General features: G+C 41.8%; 1 protein-coding gene and 1 long non-coding RNA gene across 2 annotated transcripts in view; both read right to left on the bottom strand.

Moving 5' to 3' along the window:
* Positions 1-691: 691 nt before the first annotated feature.
* LOC137200823 (uncharacterized) lies at positions 692-8,795 on the bottom strand. The gene is made up of 2 exons (XR_010932082.1): positions 7,624-8,795; positions 692-7,490 (listed from the first exon to the last, which is right to left on the bottom strand). It is a non-coding gene; the product is annotated as an uncharacterized lncRNA (long non-coding RNA).
* Positions 8,796-19,339: 10,544 nt separating this feature from the next.
* The window catches only part of LOC137201166 (Na(+)/H(+) exchange regulatory cofactor NHE-RF2), a 31,933-nt gene continuing 26,475 nt past the window's right edge, over positions 19,340-24,797 (bottom strand). The window contains exons 4-6 of the mRNA XM_067616080.1: positions 22,100-22,253; positions 21,903-22,021; positions 19,340-21,800 (exon numbers count right to left, since the gene is read on the bottom strand). Of these exons, the coding sequence (XP_067472181.1) occupies positions 21,612-21,800; positions 21,903-22,021; positions 22,100-22,253 (462 nt within the window). The 3' untranslated portion in view covers positions 19,340-21,611. The remainder of the gene's footprint in view (positions 21,801-21,902; positions 22,022-22,099; positions 22,254-24,797) is intronic.

Here is a 24,797-nt window from a genome sequence, read left to right on the forward strand (position 1 = left end):
ATGAAGACTTTCAGATATGCATACGTGTGGGAAAAGTGTCAGAGTGTGCAGCGCTCACAAGAGACAAAGGGTTAATGTTGCAGAACTGCACAGCAAGCTCTTTGTGAAGTGACAACTTTTGATCAATCTGATTTTTAATGTGAAACAACAATGGAAACATGCTGTGAAAACCTTTTACCATCAGAATTTAAGGTCAGTAACAGGCAACCAAATGCAAACTTTCATTTCAGGCAAAAGACAAAAAACAGCTTTATTTACTGATAAACACAAGCGAGGAGAGGAACTACTGTTATTCAGTGAAATGTCCTGGTGATCTGTGTTTGGACTGGAAACCAGGAGATTTCCTGTTCTTGACCTCAACAAAGAGAAGTAGACAAACAAGGTGATGAAGAGAAAGTTAAGATATGACCCACAATGCACGTATGCATTCACATACACACACGAAGGATATACTCACTCTCTCTCTCTCTCTATATATATACATACACATAGAAACATGGATATGCTATATATAATTAAGTCTTAATATTATGTTAGTGATTTTGTTTCATTGACTCTTGATGCTTCGGCAATATTGTGACATTCATGCCATTAAAGCAAATTTGAATTTGATAAAAACTTAATATTTTAATATTGCATTTGTGATGTAAGATTTATTGAAGATATGATTGACAAAACAAGACACAAGTACTGCTTTTGAAAAGAATTTCATTTTATTGTAATGTTCATGAAACCACATTTGTTTAATTTGTACATTTTGTTGAAATACAAGTGAAGAAACTGCAACACAGACCTTCTTTCAACAAAAAAATAAATCATAAATATACAAAAAAAACACAAGACACAAGGTTGGTTTGGCTTTAAATGAACAAAAAACAAAAACAAAACATGAACAAACACTGAAAACAACGACAGAAGTACTTCGGAATCTATAAATATATTTTTTAAACTTTTACACTGATTTTTCATTAAAAGGAGCTGATATGGTTTCATGCATGAATGTAGATTTTTATGGTCTGTAAATGCTATAAGCAGGCATGAATCCAATTGAAGTGTTTCATTACAAAATATGAATGTTCACATCTGTTGTGGAAAAAAATGCAGCTGCGGATTGAGCGAGACAAATCTTTAATAAACATTTACATACTCTTCAACACAAACATAGACTTAAGTTTCATAACTGTAAGTCATTTCAATGCAGGTTTCTTTAAGTCATTTTAATACAGGTATTATAATGATATTATAATGATAAAGAAGTCAGCTGTGTGTGTGTGTGCGTGTGTGTGTGTATGTGTGTGTGGAAATGAGACCAGTCCCCTGTTCCTGCTGAACTGAGCCAGCCGACGTCACACACTGATTATCAGCACAGCAGGCACAGGAGACCGACCCAGCAGGGGGTGAGGGCAGGGAGGGGGGGGGGCAGACAGAGGTGATCTTACACACACACACACACATAAATTAGACCAACCCGTACACAAGACAGACAAATACACACTGATGCTCATGCAGAAATCAACAGGTGGAAGCATAAACAAAACATGAATGCACGCGTAAAGTTACACAAATCTACACACACACACTGCCCCCGAGAGATCCTGGCAGCCGCTGATACAAATGACGACATAAGATAGCATATTGCTTGCCCAACAGGAACAGGAGCAGTCTTCGACACTAATGAGACAGCTGACATTTAGCAGACACTGACACACTGAAGCCGCACAATTTCAACTAATTCAACAGATTACCAGTCATTACAAGAAGCTCACAGACAGTGATACCTACTTCCATAAACCCCTCCTTTACCACAGTGCATCACCCTGACAGTCTCGCACCATGGTAGTGAGTCACCCATGAGCCACACACTCACTTGGCCACGCATGCTGTCGAACTTCAACACATACTGTCACAGCACAGGCCTGTAAAAAGAGTCTAAGAACAGTTTCAAAAGGCAAATTAAGTCATCAGCTCTGTGCCTTTGTTTACACACCTACACAATATCTACAGAGGTATAAATTTAGGCCTTTGCTCATCTGGTGTCGATGTGAAGGGCGGTGGTTTGATGCAGCACAGCCCCTCCCTGACCTTTACTCTCCCTGCTGCAGGCTGTGGCCCTGTGGCGGCAGAACTTAACCACTGTGAACATGGCAGACACTCACTGTTCACATGTGGGTTAAGTCCTGCTGCCGCACAGCCAGGCTGTGAGCATCTGTTCATGACACAGAGCGAGATGGGCGTGTGTGTGTGTTGTGTGCGAGTATGCAAATTAGAAACATGGGTGAGACTGTGCGCGAGTTAGCGAATTAGTGTGTGAACGAGAAAGAGTCGCTCTTATTCGTGTCAGCCATTGGAAATCCCTGGCAATGTGATTCAGTCCTGTAGTCTCAAAAATCACTCTGCCAGGAATTCCCCTGGCCAACAGAGACCACTAGACAGTTTGTGGTGAGAAGATGTCAAAGCATGCAAGAATACTAATAAATAAATTGACCTCCGGCATCATTGTTACCTGTAATAGTTAACGTTGCTGCCTAATTAGCTGTATTGCGCATCTAAAGTGGTCTGATTCGCTACATCTTTGTCATCCACAGGTCATAGCCGCTGCGCGCTCTCTCTCTCAGTCCTGGGTGTACTGTATGTGCATGTTCCTCGTCAACTCCCAGACTTCCCGTGGCCTCTTATAAAAATAGCTTTTCAATGACAGAATGGAGAATTAGGCTAGAAGGAAGTGGCCAGTCAAGTGGCACTCCCTTTAAAAGACGTTTGCTCCGCTCTATTCTGCTTCTGCCCCTTTATCTGTGCCCCTTGTGTGAGGGAAAAAGGCTGGAGATCACTGGGCCGTGTTTCCTCTGCCGCTAAGCTACTGCTAAATGTCTCAAGAAATGATCAGGAATTTTCATGTTTTGTAAAGGAACTGATACTATGTTTTTTTTAGGTTATTGTCTAATTACTGTCTGTCAAATGATACCTGATAACATCCTTCACTAGCAAAAAAACAAGGACAAGCACATACACTCATCACGCCTGGAGCAGAACATATTATTGTGAATTCCTTTTTGTTGAATTTTACATGTCTGGACAGGACATATTTAAATAATTGAATGTCATTCCGAGCTCCAGATCCACACTGAATGCTGTTTTGCCATCCCCTTATTTTCAGCAGCATGAATATTCCACCAGGCACAAGGTATGAGTCAGTGGGACGCTTTTGGGGAACTCCAGACTCTAAATAAGTTTGAGCCGTCTGTTGTCGCTGTGTGCCTGCTGCAGAGCTTTGCCAGGATCACAGTGAGCTTGGGCACCGTCACTAATGCTGTATCATTGTTGTCACAAATCTGCTGCAGCCAGGTCTGAATGTTTGGAAAGAGCTTCCCAAAATAGTAAAAAAAGACCTACTTCTCATTTGATACCGTGTCTTTAACAGAATTCAGTTTTTTTTTTTAATACCACTCAACTAAGCAACTTGCGCTAAGCAGCAAACATAAAACTCAGCAGACCGTTTTCTAATTTCCTCCAGGCCAATGTTCTTTCTCTCAGTCTGTGGTCCAATCAGCCAATAACACTAATTTAGAAATCGCTCAGAACACACAAATTTTGGTGCCACTGAGAAGAAATTAAAAAAAAAAAAAAAAAAAAAAAGTTGCTCCTTTCTCTGTGTGCTCTCTCTTTATATAAAATGTCTCTCTTTTACTCTCTCTCACAGATTACAGTACAAGAAGCATTTTTGAGGCCCAGGCTGGATCGGCATAATTTTAGGGCCAGGTTATCTGAGATATTATTATCACATTGTGGCGCAGCTCAGTCTTACAAAGCACTCCACTGTTTAGTCACCCAGTTCATGGAAAACTAAAATATGCACATGAAAGTGTCTGTTTCCACATGGTCACAATCAGAGGTGCCGTCTTAAGAAAGAAGGTCGTTTAAGGTCCCAGCACCCATCAAAGACAGCACGCTAACTCCTCTTTAACTCCTCTCCATCGACCTAAAACCCTCTATCCCGCCATCCTTTCATCTGGCAGTGGCTCATCTCGTGTGTTATTTTCTCTGCCTTTTCATCTTTTCCATCGGTTTCTCTCTTCCCCCTTGCGTTCCCCCGGTCGAACCCGCAGCCGTTAATGTCTATGAGCTCATTCCTTCCCTTCCCCTGTAATGACGGCATTCTGGTTGACGCATGCTGTCCAACACCTCACCTCAAACACTCGCTGTGAGGATCTCAACATGTCTCACTTTTGCGTTTGGCCTGTCTTGTTTTTTGGAGTCCTACATTGGAGCCAAGCAATGCTGTTGTTACACTTTTCTCAAATTGGATGTTTATTATGGTTAGAAATAATCATAAGGTTCTGCAATGTGGGCTGCAACTCATTGGCAGCTCATAATTGTGCCAACGTGTTGCATCCTGACGGAGGCGTGGAATAGGAAAATTAGTATCACTGAGTGACGATCGCCAGCAGATGTACCCTAGTAAAGTACATGGCTTTCGGCCTTGTGTGTGGGTGTTTTAGACCAGCGTGTGTGTGTGTGTGTGCTTAGCTCCTTTTAGGGTGTACAGATTTTAGGGTGTACATTGTACGCTATGTGTGTGTTCTGCTATGTTGATATTCGTGCACACGACGTACGGAGGTCCAAGTGTAGACGTGGCCACTGGCTGTTTTCACAGACCGTCTCTCCTCTTCAGCGTGAGTTCAGAATTGACATTGCCGTTTACACAAGGGCAAACAGTTAAGTGGAAGAGCCTCTGTTGAGACAGCTGGATCTCAACCCCTTGTTGTTTCAACACATATCTTCTCTCTCCCTATGCCCTTGTATGCACGCACACACATGCACACACATGCACAGGCCAGACACAATCTGGCTCTTTGCACACAATATGCTCACTATCAATAAACAAACACAGTTATGTCAGTGGACTGCCGGGCAAACACGGCATGTGCGTTAGCTGGGTTCTCACTCTCTCACTCTGTCTCATAAACCAGGAATAGTACAAATACATACCAATCTGACATCATTCGCACCTCCAGGCTGCGAACTGCTTCACAGAGCAAACAGTGAGCAGGGTAACCCCACAGGCTGGCTGTCCGCTGCTATTGTGCACTTTATTAGTAATTACTTATCAAACTGAAACATATGTCATTTTTATATCTTTCCATTGCATCAGAGAATTTCACAGAGGGCAGCTTGTTTCCAACCACAGCTTCATGTGAAATCAATATGTCTAAGTCTAATGGTTCAAGACATTATGTCAACATTGCACAAGGGTTACAATAACGTCTGAATTCCCTCCTTTAAGTGTAAATATGCCACGTTTGCTTTTCATAATTGCCGTCGTATCTATTACGCCTCCTAAAAACACTTGCCCTGATAAGTGCAGAATACGTCTCGCAGAGGAACAAAAAAGTAACTGTGACTACCTCACCTGAGCCTTTTGCTAAGACCAAAAAGGTGAAGACCTGAGCGAGCGTGAGGAGGAAGGGTGCCTGACGCAGCAGAAACTGTGGTTGCATTTTCACTGCAACTTTTTTGCTTTACTTACATTTTCAAGACAATGTTTTTGAGTCTTCAGTCTGACCAATAACAGTATGAACTCAGAAGTGGAAGAGCAGACATCTTGACTTGGCCTTCTAAAATCTTTTGGATGGATGCTAATTCAACCATCTTAGTTTCTTTACCCCAAATACGGCAAAACAGTTGAAAAATATGTGAAAATGTGTGAAAATGCAGTACGCATCCCACCCACTAAAACCTAGATCTTTGAACCCACACACCTTTCACAGCACCACACCCTATAGCTCCCTGGCTTCCAGACAGAGTGTGTGTCTGGGTATGTGTGTGCATGTGAGTAAGATTGTATTTGTTTCATATTGCGTGTGAGGGTGTAATTATTGCTGGGGCTGTGACATTCAATGACATTCAAACAAGGACTCGTGATCTACTATGGTCTATGGGCCTTCTCTGTCCTTCCCTGCACTTTTCCTGAATCAAAGAGGAACGTTCATTGGCTGACCTGGAATCAGTGGAACGCGCCACATGTGGGACATTAGTCTGAGAATAAAAAAAAGTTTTTCCAGCTCCAGATTAAAAAAAAAAAAAAAAAAAAAAAAAAAGAGAAAAGCTCTAAGTCTCTTCAGGCTGTAAAGCTAGCCTCAGCAGTGAAGAGCCCAGCCCAAGCTCGTGGTCTGCTCCCTGTAGCCCAATGCGTGTAACCCTATCCTCTGCCTGATTCGTTGCCAAACACCCTTACCACCACCAGCCCTGTACTTAGTCCACAGCCGCACTGCTGCCACTGAACCACACATGTACAAATGGATGCAGAAACTGTGCACACACACACACACACATACACACACACCCACTTTTATTCCACTACGCCACGGTTTCCTGAGCCTGGGCCCATTCCTACGGATTGCTGCCGGGCATAAGCCGCCCCACCAAAGCCAAGGCTTGAGCCCTGGATTCCAACCTTCTCTCATCCTTCTGCTCCCTCTATTCCACCTTTCCTACATCCATCCATTCATCCACCCTTTTGGCCTTCCCTGGCAGGATTTACAACGTCATGATACCTCAATGTTAAAGGCAGAATAACAATATCTCCCACCTCTCTTGCCTCTCTCCCATGTCCTTTGCCTCAGAGGTTATCTAATGCCACAGTCAGTCGCATAGAGAGCAAAGCAGAACATCCCCTTTCGTTGGCCCAAATTAACTCTATCATGTCTCTCTTCTTTGCTTCACCCTCATGTTAACCTCATTCAGCTCCATTTTTGCCTTCTGCTGCCCAATTTGGCCAACACCAACACTCCCAGAGGGGAATCAGACAGCAGGACAGCGGACAGGAAGACGGAGACGGCCGGACCTGAACTGTAGCTGAAACTGGGTTACAGCTACAGTAGCTGCTGGATTCCCTTCCTTTCATGGAGGTTTGGGAGCTCACAGACTTACAGGGCCTCTGAACAATGAGAGGAATGTTTGAGCGACTCCGGCCTCGTTTCACTACTACCATTACGTATCTCGGCTGCTTTTCTAGAACTTTTTATGACCTCTATTCCCGCATTGTGCTGCCAGCGACACCCCACGAAGAAGCACACAGAATGATGGACATGTAGACAGATAGACCACACACGCACGGGTAAACGGATGACAGACGTACACGGCAGCGTACGCAGACAGTTGCATAGGAAGAAAGACAAACAGGTAGAGGCAATTATGCAGTAAATCATTCAGACGGGTGGAGATATAATCCCCAAATCAAACAGACAGACAGACAGACACGCAGACAGGCAGACAGAAATTAAGCCATCCCATTCAAAGAAACTATTTACATCTGACCTTTGTAATGGAGCCGGTCCACAGTGGCAGACCGCAGACTCAGATCGGGGCAATATTCCAGTACCAATATTACAGTACATTTGAATAGCAGGCACATATTGCTGTCACTCCATGTGGACGTCTGTCCTGATCAACAGGTTGCAAGATTTGCTGTGAAGTGAGTGTGAAGTGCCTCTCTGTGGAAGACCAGTGGTTCGAGACAACAAAAAAAAAAGAAAGTCAAAGAAAAGTGTACAGATTTGCCGGGTAATAAAGTCATAAAACAGTAAAAAGGCAACAATCAACTTCTGAGAAGAAAGCTACACCTACCTGAGAGAAAACATTTTTTTTTTACTCCTTTCCTCCCGTCTCATTTTCACTCTCCTCATGCTCTCCAGTGTCACAAAGTTGAACTTCACAGTTGCCGGCCCCTCTCTCACCCTCTCTCTCTCTCTCTCTCTTGCTGTTCTTCTGTGTCTCTTGCTCTTTGTCTTTCTTGTCAGTCTCTCTCCTTCGGCTGTGCAGACAGGAGTGTGTGTGAACGGCGAGTGTGTCTGGGAGCCAGACAGGGTGAGAGTAAGCGAGTGGGCGGACCCTGCCCAGTGCAGGGGATTCCTTTATGACGATGTCAGAGGAGAGGGGCCCTCCCCTTCCTTGTCTCCCCTTTGCCTCCCCTCTCTTCCCCCTCTTCCCTTGTGCATGGCCGAGGTTGCTGCTGCTAGAACACAGGAAAGGGGGCAGGGAGATAATTGGCCACACAGCTGCTAATAAACGAGCAGAGGCTGTTTGAGTCAATAGCAGGCAGGAAGAGCTAAATGTGCAGTGTTTCAATGGACAAACATACTGAGGTGGTTTTGTTACAATGCTTTGTATGTTGAAGATGTTCTGTACAGAGGTGAGAATAGCAAGAAGTTACATGTTTTAAGTCAGATAGTCATCATATCTCTCTATGTCTGACAATGATCAGAGTGAACACATTTATCCTGCTGAGACACTGTTTATAAAAACTATAATAGCTGTTTCTTAGATGTCAGAACGTGCTTTTAATATCATTTTGTAAAAAAAAATTGGAGACGTTTGTTACCTTTTTTCAAAAATCTAGGAATTCACAGTTGTGTGCATACATACGGATAAGTGTATTCATAATTTAATGATTTTTAATTGAAAAACTTTTAAAAACAGACAGAAAGAAGGGTAAAAACTATAAAAGCAAAGAGAAATATTGACAAGGTTAGAGCCAATAATTAACAGTTGTTGCATTTTATGGTGCAGCGACAAAAAAAACTTATTTAACTTTACATACATATACATCCATAGCGTTGGTCAAAGTCTTAATCTGATCAGTTCAGTTGTGGTAAACAATGCAGCATTAAGTGGTCTTGTCTCCTGTTCTTCAAGCTTTTTTTTACACGGAAAGAGTAACTTTCAACTTGGGAAGGAGTTACAGTAATCTAAGCAAAAAAAAGACAAAAACATGGCTGACTTTTTTTCAAATTGCTTAAAACTAGACAGTGATTCAATCTGGAAAACATTTTCAGCCAAAAGTTAAGAAAGAGTGGGAGTGAGAGCTAGTGGAATGAGTCAACAGGTGTGCATAAAAGTTTAAATTTAGCAACTCTGTGTGATCAGGGCATCACATCTTAGTCACTGTAGTGACACTGATGTCTGTATTTTACCCATATAAAGAACAATAATAAATTCTCAATAACAGTGATTCAAATCAACTGACAGCAATGGTGGTTTCACTACTCAAAATGAGAAAACAGCTGAAATGTCACAGTATTTATATCACAGTCTTTACAACTTCAGATATGGATAAGGCTGGCACCAGTTTGGGATCTTTTCTGGACTCATATCACACTGATTGATAAGCCTGTAGTATAAAAGTTGTCTCCTGATAGTAATTAATATCATAATCTCTTGCATGGATATTCTTCCTAGTCATGTTATTATTTTTATGTCCCTTATACTACTGATTTTATTTCTATTGTGTTTTTTGTTTTTATTTTTTATGCCACTGTTGTTACATGTGTTGGGTTGTTAGGAATGTCTCACAATGTGAAACACTGTACCAAAGATAAAAGCAATAAGAATTTGAATTACAAAAAAAAAAAAGGTATGGTATAAGGCTATTGTATTTGTGTGTGTTTGTGAGGTGTTCATATCCAAGCTTGGTTTGATCTGCAATCTGCACCTGTCAAACATAGGACTCCCCCCCCCCCAACACACACACACACACACACACACACACACACACAGAGAGGGACAGTAACACGAGCTTCTGAGAGGTGCTATTAGAGGCTTTACGACTTCCCCTTCTTCCCCCGAAGCCTTTGGGTGTGTGTGTGTGAGCGACGAAGTCCTGCACAGACAACCACGCCCCTGTGAGAGCGGACGTCACACATTCCACACAAGCACACACACACATACACACTTACACGTATCTTAGCAACACATGCATTCAAGCTTAGTGAAATGACTATGCCAGTAAGACACATGACTACGATACAAGGTTTATCTTCAGATGGGATAATGTTTTGTTTATGGACCTCAGTTTCTATGTTGTCTTCATAAGGGATTAACAACTTTGCATAACAGCCGAAGTTGATGAAGTGTGACGAATGACTTAAACTTTTTGATTGCTGGTTAACAAAGATTAATTGTGTATGAGAGAGAGAAATGTTTCATTGAATTTCTCCTTTTCCCCACTCTCTCTGTCTCTCTCTTTCTTGCATATCTGTACTACTGCATGAACTCTGATCATCTCTACATACCATGTACAAGGTCAATGTGAGACTCAATTGTCAGATGAGCTGATAGAGAGAGAGCTAAATGGGTCGTCCATGTCATAAACTCATCACTGGTAAAAAAAAAAAAAATTCCATCTCCATTCTGTGGTCAAAACCCTGGTGCATGGTATGTACACTCCTCTCTTATTTTGCCTCACAGAGATGACAATTAGCATAGCCGCATGCAACACCAGTACTGTAATGACTGAGATGATGCAGATCGCAAAGAAAGATGCTCTCAAAAGCTTTTCATTACAAGGGGATTTAAGACAACTCTCAGTTCAGGGTTGGTTCTTTCAGTCTGGGTGAAAAATGATGCAAATAAGCCTGGTATGAAACTGTAAAAGGGAGACCATATCGTGCAACTCTCCCACCAACGCCAGTTTATTGAGAGCAAACTTTGGTGCGGAATGTTCTGCAATCATTCCTGCTGGCAGTGAGGGTAGTGGTATTTGGAAAACGGTGCTGAAAGAGAGCTCTGTGCTTCTTCTTCACCTACGGCCTCTGTTCTTTATGGTTCTGTGAAATATTATCAGCTCTTTGTAAAGACAGGTGATATGTAAGCACTGTTGTAAATGTTCCCACTGTGTGTCTGTCTGCACGTCTGTGTCTCAACTGATGAGTCCATTCTCAAAAGATAACAGTGACAGGTGTAGCTGTACCAGACAGTGGTGGAAGTACTCAGATCCTTTACTTAAGTATTAAGTATTTAAAATATTATAAGATTGAAATATTGACCTGATGTCAGTGGTGGAAGAAATACTCAGATCATTTACTTAAGTAAAAGTACCATTACAGCAATGCAAAAGTACTCCATTACAAGTAAAAGTCCTGCATGAAAAATCCTACTTAAGTAAAAGTACATAAGTATTAGCAACAAATGTAGTTAAAGTATTGCAGTAAAAGTAGTGGTTTGGTCCCTCTGACTGATATATTATTATATATGACACCATTAGATTATTAATACTGAAACATCAGTGTTAGAGCAGCATGTTACTGTTGTAGCTGCTGGAGGTGGAGCTAGTTTGAACTACTTTATATACAGTTAGCTAGTTTAGTCCAGTAGGTCCCAACCTAGGGGTTGGCCCCCTCCAAAGGGTCACCAGATAAATCTGAGGGTCGTGAGATGATTAATAAGAGAGGAAAGAAGAAGAAACAAAGTTCTGATACACAAATCTGTTTTCAGTTTTTGGACTTTTTCTCTAATCTTTGATTTTTGGTGAAATATTGGATCATTCGAACATTTATTGAAATGAAACCATGCAAGAAGTCTAGAGGGAAAAATCATTGTTTGGTGGAGCTGTTAACAACTCACAGACATCTGTAATGTGACCCCGACTACATTCTGCTTTTTGTAAGATGTCACAAGCCAAAAAGGTTGGAAACCACTGGATTCATCTTTAACAATGTGTTGTATTTTAAAAGCTTGTTATATTATCCATTGTGTCAAATCTTCATCTGAAAAGTAACTACAGCTGGCAAATAAATGTAGTGGAGTAGAAAGTTCAATATTTCCCTCTGAAATGTAGTGGACTGGAGTTATAAAGTGGCATCAAATGGAAATACTCAAGTAAAGTACAAGTACCTAAAATTGTACTTAAGTACAGTACTTGAGTAAATGTACTTAGTTTCTTTCCACCACTGTGTAGTGGGTTAGGTTAGGTAGGGTTAGGGTTAGATAGGGTATTTGCATTTGTGTGAATTAATATGTATCCATTGTGCACATGTGAAATAAAGAAGTCATACATTGCAGCACTGACCTCAGAGGCTGCTCATGAGCTCCAGTGAGACTTGTGGGTAAATTTGTGGTGTCATAGTGGAGTTGGGTCATCTTTACTTAATAGTTCATTGAGAAATGTACTCCATAGTATGTTCTGTCCTGATCTCTTACCACAGAGGTCAGAGTACAGACTTATATATATATATATATATATATATATATGTGCAGGTGTTCTTATGTACATGAGAATATTTCAAAAGGTGTTATTCTGTGTATGGTCATACACTTTACATGCTTATACGTGCATGTATTTCAGTGCATATATATCAGTAAAAATGTGTCTTTAAGTTGCAGTGTGTACTATGCATGCATATATGTATGTGTGTGCGTCAACTGGTCACACGGGACATTCGGCTGAGTGACCATCTTAGACAGTGAGTCAGACAACAGTAAGTGACTCTAATCTGGGCCACAGGGTCTGGGAAAAAAAAAATCAACTTCCATTTGGTTGTCATGGTGAGTCAGATCGAATTATGCAACAAGCAGTGGAAAATGGTTTTGGAACGAGAAAGAAATGCAGGAGAAGGAGAGAAAGAGCTAGTGCCAGCTGATCCGTGAGGTATCAGCTTTACCCAGCTTTAACAGACACGTTGGCGAAGAACAAATTTTCATTAACGGCAACAGTTACTGCAAACTCGTTCACACATAAAGGTTTGACAGTTTGACAGTCCTCTGCTCCTGGTCAATGAGATGCTCTGCCAATGCCTTGCCCAAGGGTATTTAGATAAGTTCTTACGGGCAAGGAAAGTGTTCACTTTCTCTGCCCATAAATTTTGTCATTTTGAGTGAAATGTCTCAATGACTATTGGATGGATTTCCATAAAATCTGGTACACACATTCATGTCCATCTCAGGATGAATAGTAATAACTTTGGTGAGCCTCTTACTTTTCATCCAGTATCATTATCAAAATTTTAATTATTTATGACCAAATACCTGCAAAAATAATGACATTCCCATCAACCTCAGCTACTTTGTGTTCAGTGCTAATTCTAGCATGCGAATACACTAAACTAAGATGGCAACCACGGTAAACTAATACCTACTGAACATCAGCATGATTGTCAATGTGAGTGGTAGCATTTTCATTGACGTACAGCCTCACAGAGCTGCTAGCTTGGCTGTAAAATCTTGAGTATTGATTCCCTCAATGAGTCCTCCTCTAGTCAGAAATATATTTCGCTTCTTGTTCCTTCACTGTGATGTTTCAGCTTCACTGTGCAGAATGATGTATGGGCAGAGTTTGTCACTCGAAGGCTGTTTTCACATTTGTCTGCTGAAAGTGGAAAGTTTCTCTGTGCTTAAGGGATGAGTGGGTTTAAGGGATTGGCCTACTGCCATGATTTGTGACGTCATAACTAGTTTGGAGTCAGTCGTGGTCCAGTATGCAACTTATAAAAGTGTGATGTGGAAACTTGAAGCCTGCACTGCACATAGACTGAGAATGGACTTTTCAGTGAAGTAAGAGACATATTTTGTCCAGAAATTAAACTTCTGAATTGAACAATATTATTGCATATTCATAGATTCTGATTGTTTCAATGAGGGAGAAAGAGGAGATTTTAAGGATTTTTTGAAGGAATTTTAACAGTTAATGGTAATTTTTATTGTGGAAAAACCATATCAGACACAATTTACTACACCAAGCAGAGGGTTTTTTTTATGTCTTAGAACATGACTGGAGGGATATTTAATGTTTCATGCAACTCAGTGGAGCAGAATGGTAGGTAATGTATATAAATAGATATCTTGCTTGGGGGATCTCCAGCAGTATTGGGTAGCATTGCTAAAGAAGACTGAAGCAGCAAACTTCCAGCTAGAAGGTGGCCTCCCTAATCAACCTGTCAACCCTTCACCCTCTCCTCATCCTCAGTTCCACCCTGAATTAACAGCTTCCAGCACTCTCCCCCCATTCCCAGCCTCTTCTTACCCTATCCACCCCCTGATCCAGTCCTGGGACATTTGAGGTCATAACTTTTCTACACCTCACGCACGCTGGACCACTAGAAACCAGTCCAGAACTCAGTCATAAAGTCCACAAAAAGATCTGCACGTCCTAACTCAAACCAGCCTGCTAGGAGGCTCCGAAAGGATCCACTTGACTTTGACTGTTCTGTCCTTATTTTCTCCTTCCTGTGCTCTCTCTCTCTCTCTCTCTCTCTCTCTCTCTTTCTCTGGTATTTATGTGTTGGCAGTTACCGTGGAGACAAGACACACAAACACTGTGGCGGTAGACAGGAAGTGCTGTGGAACCACAATGGCGTCACTGCGGCTCTGCACACCGCTCTCCTCTCTCTCTTTCTCTGAGTCTACCCCAGCCAGCATGCATGCTATTATCCTTAGCAAGCTATATGGAGACCACACCACTCTCTCTTTCTCTCTGTGTTCTCTCTCATTTCTCTCATTATTATTAGCATTGCTTTTTCAGCTGTGTCTTCCTCTCTCTTTCTCTCTCTCCCTTCAACTTTATACCACATTAGCTGCTTTAGTATTTGGAAAATCGCTGTCTGATTTGCGGTGTCTGGAATGCCTGGTGTTAGCTGATGTGCTGAAAAGCTGTTGAGCATCGACCCTTTCAATGTTCGACCTGTCCACAGGGCGTTCACTGTCGAAAAGCTACTCCCCTGTTTCAAAACTGGGTCAAGAATGTGTGTGTGTGTTGTATGTTTTGGAGTGTGCTTGTTTGTGAGTGGTTTGTGAGTTTGAGTTGAAGGGGGAGCAGGAAAACATCAGTGTGTGTGTGTGTTTTTGATCTGTAGTTGTGCATAAAACTATACATATATAATGTATGCGGTTGTGGCTTTACATATCCTGTACGTGTTCCTCTTATATGATCAAGTGAGTCAACAGGTGAATGAGTAAGAGGGCAGTGCCACAGAGAGAATAAAGGAATGTGTGTGGTCCTATTGCAGACTCTTACATCAGACTGGCAATAGTGTACAGTGCACATCCCTCCTGTTCTCCCTCTGTCTTTTTTACACATCCCAACTCTAAATATACTCCTCTGGAAAAACCCCTTAAGAAGATACCGCCCTCTCCCACTGCACATGCTAAAAATACCCAGGCAAGACCACCTTTACAACCCCACCTCCTTGCTCGCTTTTCTTTCTGTCTGCATTCCCCTCATTCGCTTGCCTGCTGCCCCTCTCACTTGCTCTTGCACTGAACGCCAGTTCATGATCCTACACAATCCCAGCTCTCTAACTCATCATTGTGTAATGTGACTCCTTTCTTTTGTTTTTTTCCCTACTCATTTAATGGCCTTTTCTGCTCCAATGTACCTCCTCCTTCTATCTCTCCCCTTTGTGATAGCGGCGCCTCCTTCCAATTCCCCGAGGCTGCTTACTGTTTTTGCTGACACAGACAGCCAGTCATCCATCCATCCATCCATCCATCCATCCATCCAGGCAGCCAAACAGTCTGTTGACTAACCAGCTGACCACCCGGCCGGCCGGCCGGCCAGCTGGCCAGATGAAGAGCGCTGCAGCTATCGGGGTCTGGCTGCTGGTGAAACACGGTGAACAGATGAGTTCTCAGGACACACAAACACAGAAGAAGCAGAGATGGATTTTCTTGCAGTGAGCTCATAGCATGGGAGCAAATCACGGAGAGAGAAGGGAATATTAAAAACAGATATGCTGAAGTTCACAGTGTCATCTATCTGTCACCCCTCTTTGTCAGTTGGAGGATAGAGGTTGAAACATCAACACAAGTTTTTGATGGCAGTAACATTGACCTTGATTACTATATTAATAATTGATTGTGCAGACAGTGCTGGTAGCATGTCTATGTGTGACTGAAAAAGAGGAAGAAGAAACAGAAGTGAACCATCAGGAATAATTATTGAGAATGAGATAATGGTGCAACTGGCCTATGGACACATTTTTCTTTTTTCATTTAGGGAACTGTTAAAAAAACTAGTGTACTGTACATGGAAGTGGAGTCATTTTCTGTTTTTGTTTGTGGTGGTCAACGAGAGAGGAAGCCTATCTGTGGCCACATGGTGTTTCTGTTCCTCTCCTCAACCGCTGACATCATCTGGAGTGACACACAGCCGGGTGACTTCCTACATCCCATTAATCACTTGCGTGTTAACAGGCGCACACACTCGCCCCAATTCCTGTACCCCTTTACAGCTCTACACCACAGTCCGCCCTGCCTCGTTAGCTTCCCGGCTCCAGCATTGGCCTCTAACGCTCTTTCCCATCTGCCTGCCCACTTAGTGCTGACCTTTGACCTTCCTCATTCTCCCTCATAAAACCTCCAACCACCATGCCGTGCTTTCTCCACCTGCTGCTCACCTGCCGTAGGGGGGGAGGCTAGATGGAAGGATTAAACCAGATGGGAGATGATGTGGCTAAAAACATGCTTGTAGAAAAAATTTTATCAAGAAAGGCATCTTGTTTTTAACTGAACCCTCATTTAAAGTCAGAGTGTGTACTTTGGCTTTCCTGCTCTTAAGTTGTGAACCCCCACAAAATATGCGAAACAATCCACAGCCGTTGGAGGGCAGGTGATATATCTATTGTGTTATCTCTACTGCGATAAACCTGACATGAAGGATCATCAAGTGGGCTGTGATTGGCTGTTTTGCACTGAACTTCAGCCATTGGAGATGTAAAGCAAGAGAGTCAAAGTAGGGGAAAGTTGCACTGAAAGAAAGTAAGAAAGGAAAGAGACATTTATATGATTTGTTCTAAATTATGGCAGTGATTTTATTTAATTAATAATTAAGATACTATTGATTATTTCTGTGTATTACATTTTGAATTTGAATTGTAAATATATACAATATATAAATAGTAACTAAGCTGATCATTATTTACTGTATTAGTACCAAGGCTTTGGCAGTGTATCATGCCATTAAAGCTGAATTTAACTGAATGGAAATGGCAGGAAAAAGATAGAGAGAGAAAAAGAGAAAGGGAGTCATAAAGCCACTGGGTGGAAGTGAGTAGTCAGCTTTGTGAAGTGGAGCAGTGAGAACTTGCAGTATATCAACTTTTATGATACTGTAAAAACACATATTCTTTGCAGTGAGAATAAATGGTCTGCTTAGTGGTCTGTTTTCTGCTGTTATATTACATAAGATAGCTCTCTCTCTCACACACAAACACACACACAAAGAGCCACTCAGTCAGGATCAACAGTGGCCAAAACACACATTTGGTGTGGGATAAGCAGTGGTCAGTAACTGTATGTAAATCATAGTGTACACACACATAAACCTGCCGCCTCATCAGCGTAGTACTCAACAAGTCATGGGAAAAGAAACCCACCAGTCAGAGGGGACGGAGATGACGAACATAAGGATAATCTTGCTTCTTATTTTCACAATGCAACAACATGAGCTCTGTAGTCAGATAACTCTAAAAGACATACACATCCCAGCTCAACTTTGTTAAACTGGTTAATTTTTTTCCAGTTTGTCACCCAAAAAAGTTTGCAAAATCAGATAAATGCATTCGTTTTTTGGTGCAAAACCAGGTGGCCTTACTATATGTGTAGGCGTCAGACAATAAATGGGTGGTTTAGCAAGTTAAGCCAAGGTGTGCACAAACTGGGTGTGTCTGTGTGTGCGTTTCCGCTAGCCCCACCCATGCAAAGGGTGCTCTTGGGAGAGGGTATGTGCCCGTACTCGTGCCCTCTGGCTCTTCGGCTTCCCTCCATTTTGTGGCTTGCACTCTTCTGTCCCAGCTCTTTGCTATTTTCATCTTTCTAACTTTCAACTTTTCCTTTGCTTTTGTTTCTTTCTTGCTTTTTTTTTTTTTTTTCAAATCATCCAACTCGTTCCCCTCTCTTTTCTTTTTTCTGCCCTCTCTCGCTCTCCCTCTCTGTGCATGTTGGTGTAGCTGTCCTTATTTGGCTTCCCTTTGAGTGAGTGGGAGTGTGAGTATGAATGTGACTGTGTGTGTGTGTGTTTCCTCCTGACTGTGAGTCATTGCTTGTCTGACTCACGAGCGCTAACAAAAACACACAGTTGCCATGGGGACGCTCTTATTCCCCCCACCTCCCTCATCTCTCTCTCTCTCTCTCTCTCTCTCTCTCTCTCTCCCCCTCCCTGTCAGTCTCTGGTTTCTCTCTCCTTGCGGGCACCGCTGCATCCTAGGCAGCCCTGGCACTGGTAAATGGGTGCCACTATTAACTTGGGTGGGATGATGGTGGCTGGGGTGGGGATGTGGGTATGGATACTGACAAAGATCGAAAGGATCCAGAGACACAAAAACAGAATAAAAGTGAGACTGCAAAACCACAGGCGAAAATTGTTCATACAGAAAACTTAAATGAAAGTCCAGGAAGCTGGAGGAAAACAGAAACCTAGGGTGCGAGACAAGCAATCATCTATCATCAATAGTAAGTAGAAATGCCTGCAGTGGCTGAGACAGGCTAAACAGAAAGTGCCCACCTGTGGCTCTATTCTCTGCTTCTGTTCTTTTGCTTTTACTGCTCTGAAATTGCAGACTGCTTTGAACTGGGCCTGTCCTTTGATGTGCTGGCGTCACTAGTCGGCCTTGCCATAACCTCCAGGGAGCCTGATAATGTGCCCACGTGTGGCATTACGTTTCGACAAAGATCAGGTAGGGCACTGGATGTACCCACAGGCTCACGCTACCATGGTTTGGCCTACTTCCTGGATGCTGAATGCTGAAGGTGCGCCACCTAGTGGACTGACAGCACTTTGTTTTTCTTTTGGAGAGATTACCTCTCTAAACACACAGATTTAAACAACTATTTGAGCTCCAGTTATGTTAAATGATCCAATATTTCATAAATTTGTGTAAAAAAATGAGTTTTTCTTGTTCCAACACATTATGCATCACTATTAACAATCTTATAATGTCATATAGAATACTATATGTCAGCCATTTTTCTATAAAATTAATACTTTCAATTTTTTAAACACATTTTTCTGATCATACTTCTGTACTTTTACTTAAGTTGACTTGAAATGCAGGACGTATTTGTAAAGGAGTATTTTTACATCGTTGTATTAGTTACTTTTACTTAAAGAATCTGAGTATTACTTTCACCACTGGATGAAAATGTGCAAACGTAGAAAAAAAGTCACATACTGTGTACCTCAAGGCAGACCATGGAGATACACATAAAAGCACACATACACACAAACACACATGCACGTTTGACCTCTGTTTAACCTCTGTGTGGCCTGAAAGCTCACAGCAGCTGGCTGGTGGAGAATTCTGAGAACAGGCTGAAACTGAAACTGTATGCCAGCATAATCCTCGGCTGGAGAGAAAAAGAGACGCGGGTTGAGGAGGGAAGAGGGAAAGAGGAAACTGCAGCAAATGAGAGATACTGTAGAAACAGCAAGTCCCAATAAAAAAAGGAGGAATGTGGGAGAGAGAGAGACAGCGAGTTTCAATCCCGCAAAGAAATTCAACACAAAGTGCTGCAATCCCACACAGAGATATGAGAGCGATGGAAAACAAAATGATGAGACGAGACACAAAATAAATAAAAGATGAGATGACAACAATTTAATATATTCAAAAAACGCCATTGTCACACTTTATTGAAAATGCAACCTGCCATATATACTGTTAGCTTTTACTGTATATACATCAGCCATGATAAAAGAGAGTTTTTGTTGTGGGTGTCAGAACATATAACGCGAGCCCTACTGCACACGCATGGATGCTAGACCACAAACTGATGTTCAAAGATGAATCAACACACTCCTGCCAGAGTGTTTGCGCTGTGGAGCAAGTGTAAGAGTGTGAATGAATCCAAAAAAAAAAAAAAAAAAAAAAAGAGACAAGTTGTCCACATAGATGACATTACTCCAACCTGCAGTCCCACTTGTTCTACATTCTCTACACACACACATTGTGCTCTAAATGTGTGTGTGAGCATGTGTGTGACAGCTGTCCCAGTGTGTGTAATAATCCTCAGTAAGCTCCATGGCTCCCACAGTCTCTTTCGCTAGATCCTCCGGAGCATCTCTGACCTCACTGTGTGCACTTCTCCTTCTCTCCCTCCACCACAAGCTGCAACCAGCTCGCACTCCGCTCATATTATTGCTGGTCAGATCCTGAGACTTGAGCCTTAACCTCGTTTTCTTTCCTGGCTCTCAAAAGCTCCGTTTTGTTCTGTTGTGACAGATTCATTTCATCATTGGGAATTAATAAGTTATTGGATTTAAGTGAACTCAATTGATCTTTTTGCTTGATTTTCCACTAACTTTTCCATTGAAACCACTGATAAAGCAAGATGATACTTGACCTTAATATATTCTTATCCATTTATTTTTTTAGAGATATTCACTGATGAAGAGTTCGCTGTAGTTGGCACTTAATGTTATTAGCTCCTCCATAAACTTCATAGTCAGGATGATAATTAATTCTGACTTATTACAGCCAGTACATTTTCCTTCCATTAAATCATAAAATACTTTCTACCTTCCTATTTATCAACCTTCTTTCAAATCTCAGTCATACATGTAAGTACTGTATAACATCACATTACGTCTGAATGATTACCTGTTTTTCTTGCCTTCAGAGCCAGCTCACACGACTGAGAATAAATCTTCTTGGGTTTCTTTCCTCTGCCTTACCTGAATTTATTCTTGTTTCAGGGACATTGTGAATTGACACCTGGATAAACATCTACTCTGTTTTTTATGTGATACCATAGGTGAGGTTTAAATGCTAAAAGTGGCCTCTATTTGTGGTGTAAGTTTGCCCTCTGCTGTACACATCAAGTCAAAAATAAAAAAAATACACCTTACACTGTTTGCCCTGAAAAACTTAGATCTTCCTATCCTCTAGGCTCCAGTTTCCATTATTTGTTTGTAATATATTTAATGTTAGTGGTGCTTCCCTTTGCATTGGAGCACTTCGGTGAAAATAAGTTAGTATGGATACATGTGTTATGACAGAATGCTAAGTGACAAGTCATCTGGTTTGTGACGTGGTCTGAAGATGGTCAGTTGATGAGCTCATGTACATGCAGGATACATTATACACAACCAGGCATTAACATGATAATTAACCAGCAGGTAAAGATTTGAAATTTCTTTTCTTTGTCAGTGGTTCCTATCAAACATCTGTGTGGACTGGAGGCGGACGGTTTCAACTCTTTCACAGTGATCTTCTGCCAACTTTGAGCTTCCTCTGACTGATGGGCCAAAACTCCCAAAATGTCCACAATCATTAATGTCAAAGTGTCCATAAAACTCCTTTAAAATGCAGTCCATGTTGATGTGATACTGTTTTTTTATATAGTTGTTTATACATTTTAAATAAAAAAATAACTCTCCCCCATGTGTTTGAAACAGTTTTGAAAGAAGTCTCTAGGAGTAGGGAGAATGGGATAACTAAAGTAGCGTAAAAGTGACGAGGATCTAGGCAAATAAGTGAAAAACATTTTTGCAATACTCCCATCTTACACAAGCACATGTATGTAAAGCTTTTAAAGCTCTTCCTTCTTCTCTCCTAGTGCGATTTTAGCAAAGTAAACACTTCTTTTTGCTGTCAGTCAGTTGTATTGATGAGGAAATGAGAAAATAAGCTGTTAAATAGTCTTTGAAGTGGCTTAAAAAGTAAAATCCACAATTTTATCCTTTTGTCACATTAAATTCCAGGAACAAATGGTCATCTTGGTTCTTTCTGTAAGAAAACACCTGTTCTGTGTAGTAAGAAGGACATTCTCCCACAGCACAACCTCATCCATGCGAGAGCTCTTATCTATGTGCTTTGGTGTTTGAAGTGTCATTAGAGGGGGATGTCTCAGAAATTGCTGAAGAGCTCGTATTTCTTCATCCAGTCCATCTGCGGTGCTTTCTTCTTTTCTTTGGCATGGACCTTTATCTTTTCTTCTGCTGCCGTAGCGCTCAGAGTCAGGCCCGTCTCAGCAAATGGGTTCAGGCCCGTCTCAGCAAATGGGTCCAACAGCCGGCCGGCGTCATCGTCTGCCAGCTAGACAGGAGATATGAAAGACAAAGATGGATTGAGGGTACTGACTTTCATGTGAAGGACCAAAGACCAAGCACAGTAGCATACATCAATGTCCACACCCACCTGTGTGCTGTTGCCCTGGCTGCTGAGGTCAGAGTGCGTGGACCTGATGGACTGTGTGGTGGAGCTGCCGTTGATGTGAGGGCTCGGAGACCCGTTGGATATGGACGGACCGTCATAGTCTAAGAAAACAAACAATCAGTCAATGTAGTGGTGCATCCTGAAAGTTTCACACTGTCTTTCAGGTAGAGCAGTCCTACCTTTGACATGGCTGACTGAGGGGACAACGCCCTTCCTCTTAAAGTGTTCGTCTGTTTCAGGGTCCACCACCAGCAGCCAAGTCTCATCTCCACCTTTCTTTATGAAGGCCACCACCTCCGCGTGCCGCATGCCCTCGATATTCACACCATTTACCTGAAGTAGACAGAGACAAAGAAAAAGGTTTTTGGTAGGAAGGGAAGAGGCTCTTTTTGACGGCTTTGAAAACTTTTGCTGCTCCATCATATCTTCCAAATACAGAGAAAGAAACGAAACAGCAATACTACAGTGCAGTATCCTTGACATTTAACGTCCTACTTTTACTGGTACCAGTTCATTTGCATTTCTGCTTAGGAATGATAAAAAGTCAGTTTTTCTAGGTTATTGAATCGTTGAGTTATATTCACTTGTATTTTGAATATAGCACCTGAATGAACCTTCTTCCCCATCACTCTTTTTTTTTTTCTTCAAATTTGACATACTGAACATGATGCTAAAAGCCTGTACTATCTCATTCACCCAGCAGGTGGAGCCGTGCAACAACATACTGATTTTTTACACGTTCCACATTTCTATCAGAGGCCTGCAACACTCACATACAAAGTTGCTCAAACGCTTGTTATGACTTATGAATCTTTTCAACAGTGATGCAGGAAAGCACGCAGCATTGAATGAAGACTTTTAAGTATTTTCTGAAGAGGATCTGCAACAATCAGACATCATTTATAGGACCAGAAACAGCAAAACAGAGGGCCAGAATGATAACGTGTGTGTATGTGACTGACATCTATGTGACAATATTGTCCCTGACTTCCACACCTAGCTGATGAAACACAATAGCTTGTTACTGCTTGCTCTTATCTAGATGCTGTGTGCATTTGGAGGCCTCTGTTTTGTCTAGACCTGGGCTTCTCTGAGGCAGGTAGCTTCGCACCACGCCAAGTTAGTGTTGGAACACAATCAATTATTGATGGCTCTCCTGGGCTCCGGCTATAGTGCGGGTTTCAGGTGTCAGTGTCCTGAGGGGGAATTTGTTTGAAATTCACTGCTCATGACAAGAGGGATAAGAAGATGGGGAGAGACAAATGTAGAAAATAAGAAATATGTGCATTGAGACAGACTTTATGGGTCTTTCAGGGAAGACAGGAAGGGAAAACTAGATCAAGAGAGGATACAGTGGAAGGAAGGTAACATTGTAAAGGAGCTGGAGGAAAAATTAAGAGTGGGATCAACACATGTGAAGTGAACAGCTCCTCCCTTCTCCTCTCTTCTCCTTCACAAAAAGAAATCTCAAATCTGTCTTCCCAGGACTCATGACAGACAGAAAAAAACAGACAGATCATCAGTCAGTCGGTGAGACAGACAGTTTGATTCAGAGAGAGCAAGCATCTTAGCATCTTTGTATTCAGCCAAACAACAGGTGTTGTGTCATGTTTCACAGCCCGTCATTAACAGTCCATCCCACACATGACAATACACTCTGTTCTCTGCCCACTGGGCTAATTAATACATGCTGGCGGAACACTACAGAAGCCAGTTTCCCATGGGACTCTTCCTTGGGAAACCTCTTGATAGTAGAGTGTTTGTATGTCTCATCAAAGTCATAGAGGAGTCCCAGTCACCTGAAGTCCACTGGTGTACTTTGATGAGGTTTTGTGTGTGAGTCTGTGTGTGTGTAAGAGCAGTCACAGACTAACCTTGGATTGATCAAAACAAACTATTTTCATATGCATCTGCACATCTTTGAATATGACGTGTGGGATTTTTAACTCATAGGTCTCCAAAGCTCAGTTTTCACTTTGAGATTTTTGTCTAATACTGAGAGTTCAGTGGCTGGAAATTGGACCATGCAGCTAACTGTGAGAGTTGATTTGCATGATGACATGAACTGTAGCCTGCTGAAACTCCAGAGCATTGTTAAACAAGCTGGTACAGATGACACATGATTCTGCAACCGCACGGCCTATGTGTTGCCTCAAATCAATTCAGAAACTGGTTTTAGTAGATAATTTAATGAAATTTGAATTTAAAAAAAGGACATTTGATGTTCCAAGAACAGCTGTCATGTCTTTTTTCCAGTGGAAAGAATTTTGTGGTGAAGTGTCAGCAAAAAACAGCTCCTGTCAACCATATTTTGGTTGATACAGGATATATGTGCCTAGAAAATAATTTTAATCTTTGTTCATTGACAGTGTCCCTACATAAATGTCTATTGATCCTTGCCTGACCAACATTAGATAAACCAAATTTCTGAGTTGCCTTTGTAAGGTTGTCTCCAGTGTTTGGGCCTGAAATATTGAAAATGGCGAGTCTGTGTTAAACAACAGTGTAGGATTAAGTGTGTGTTTTTGTGATGCATGTGGGAGAGTGAGAGTCTCAACTGATCATCATGCTGGGGTCAAATCACTGTAATACTTTAATGTAGGCTATCATGACATTAGTACCATTGGAAAAACGAGCGTTGTGTGTTTGTGTCCTCTTTCAAAAGCACAGTGTGTCTTTTACACTCATGTTTATGAGAGGTTCAGAGTACGCACGGTTGAGCTCAGGCAGAGCAGAGAGGCTGATGAGGCATTCACCGGTGTCAGTGCTTCTGCCAAACATCGTCAGAAAGCTGAGCTCTCATCATAGCCTTTTTACCGTGCGAACTGCTGATACACCTCCAGTGTAATGGGGCATAGTGAGAGAAGAAGAAGGACA

Source organism: Thunnus thynnus, chromosome 17 (genome assembly GCF_963924715.1).
Source record: "Thunnus thynnus chromosome 17, fThuThy2.1, whole genome shotgun sequence".
Taxonomy (NCBI): Eukaryota; Metazoa; Chordata; class Actinopteri; order Scombriformes; family Scombridae; genus Thunnus; species Thunnus thynnus.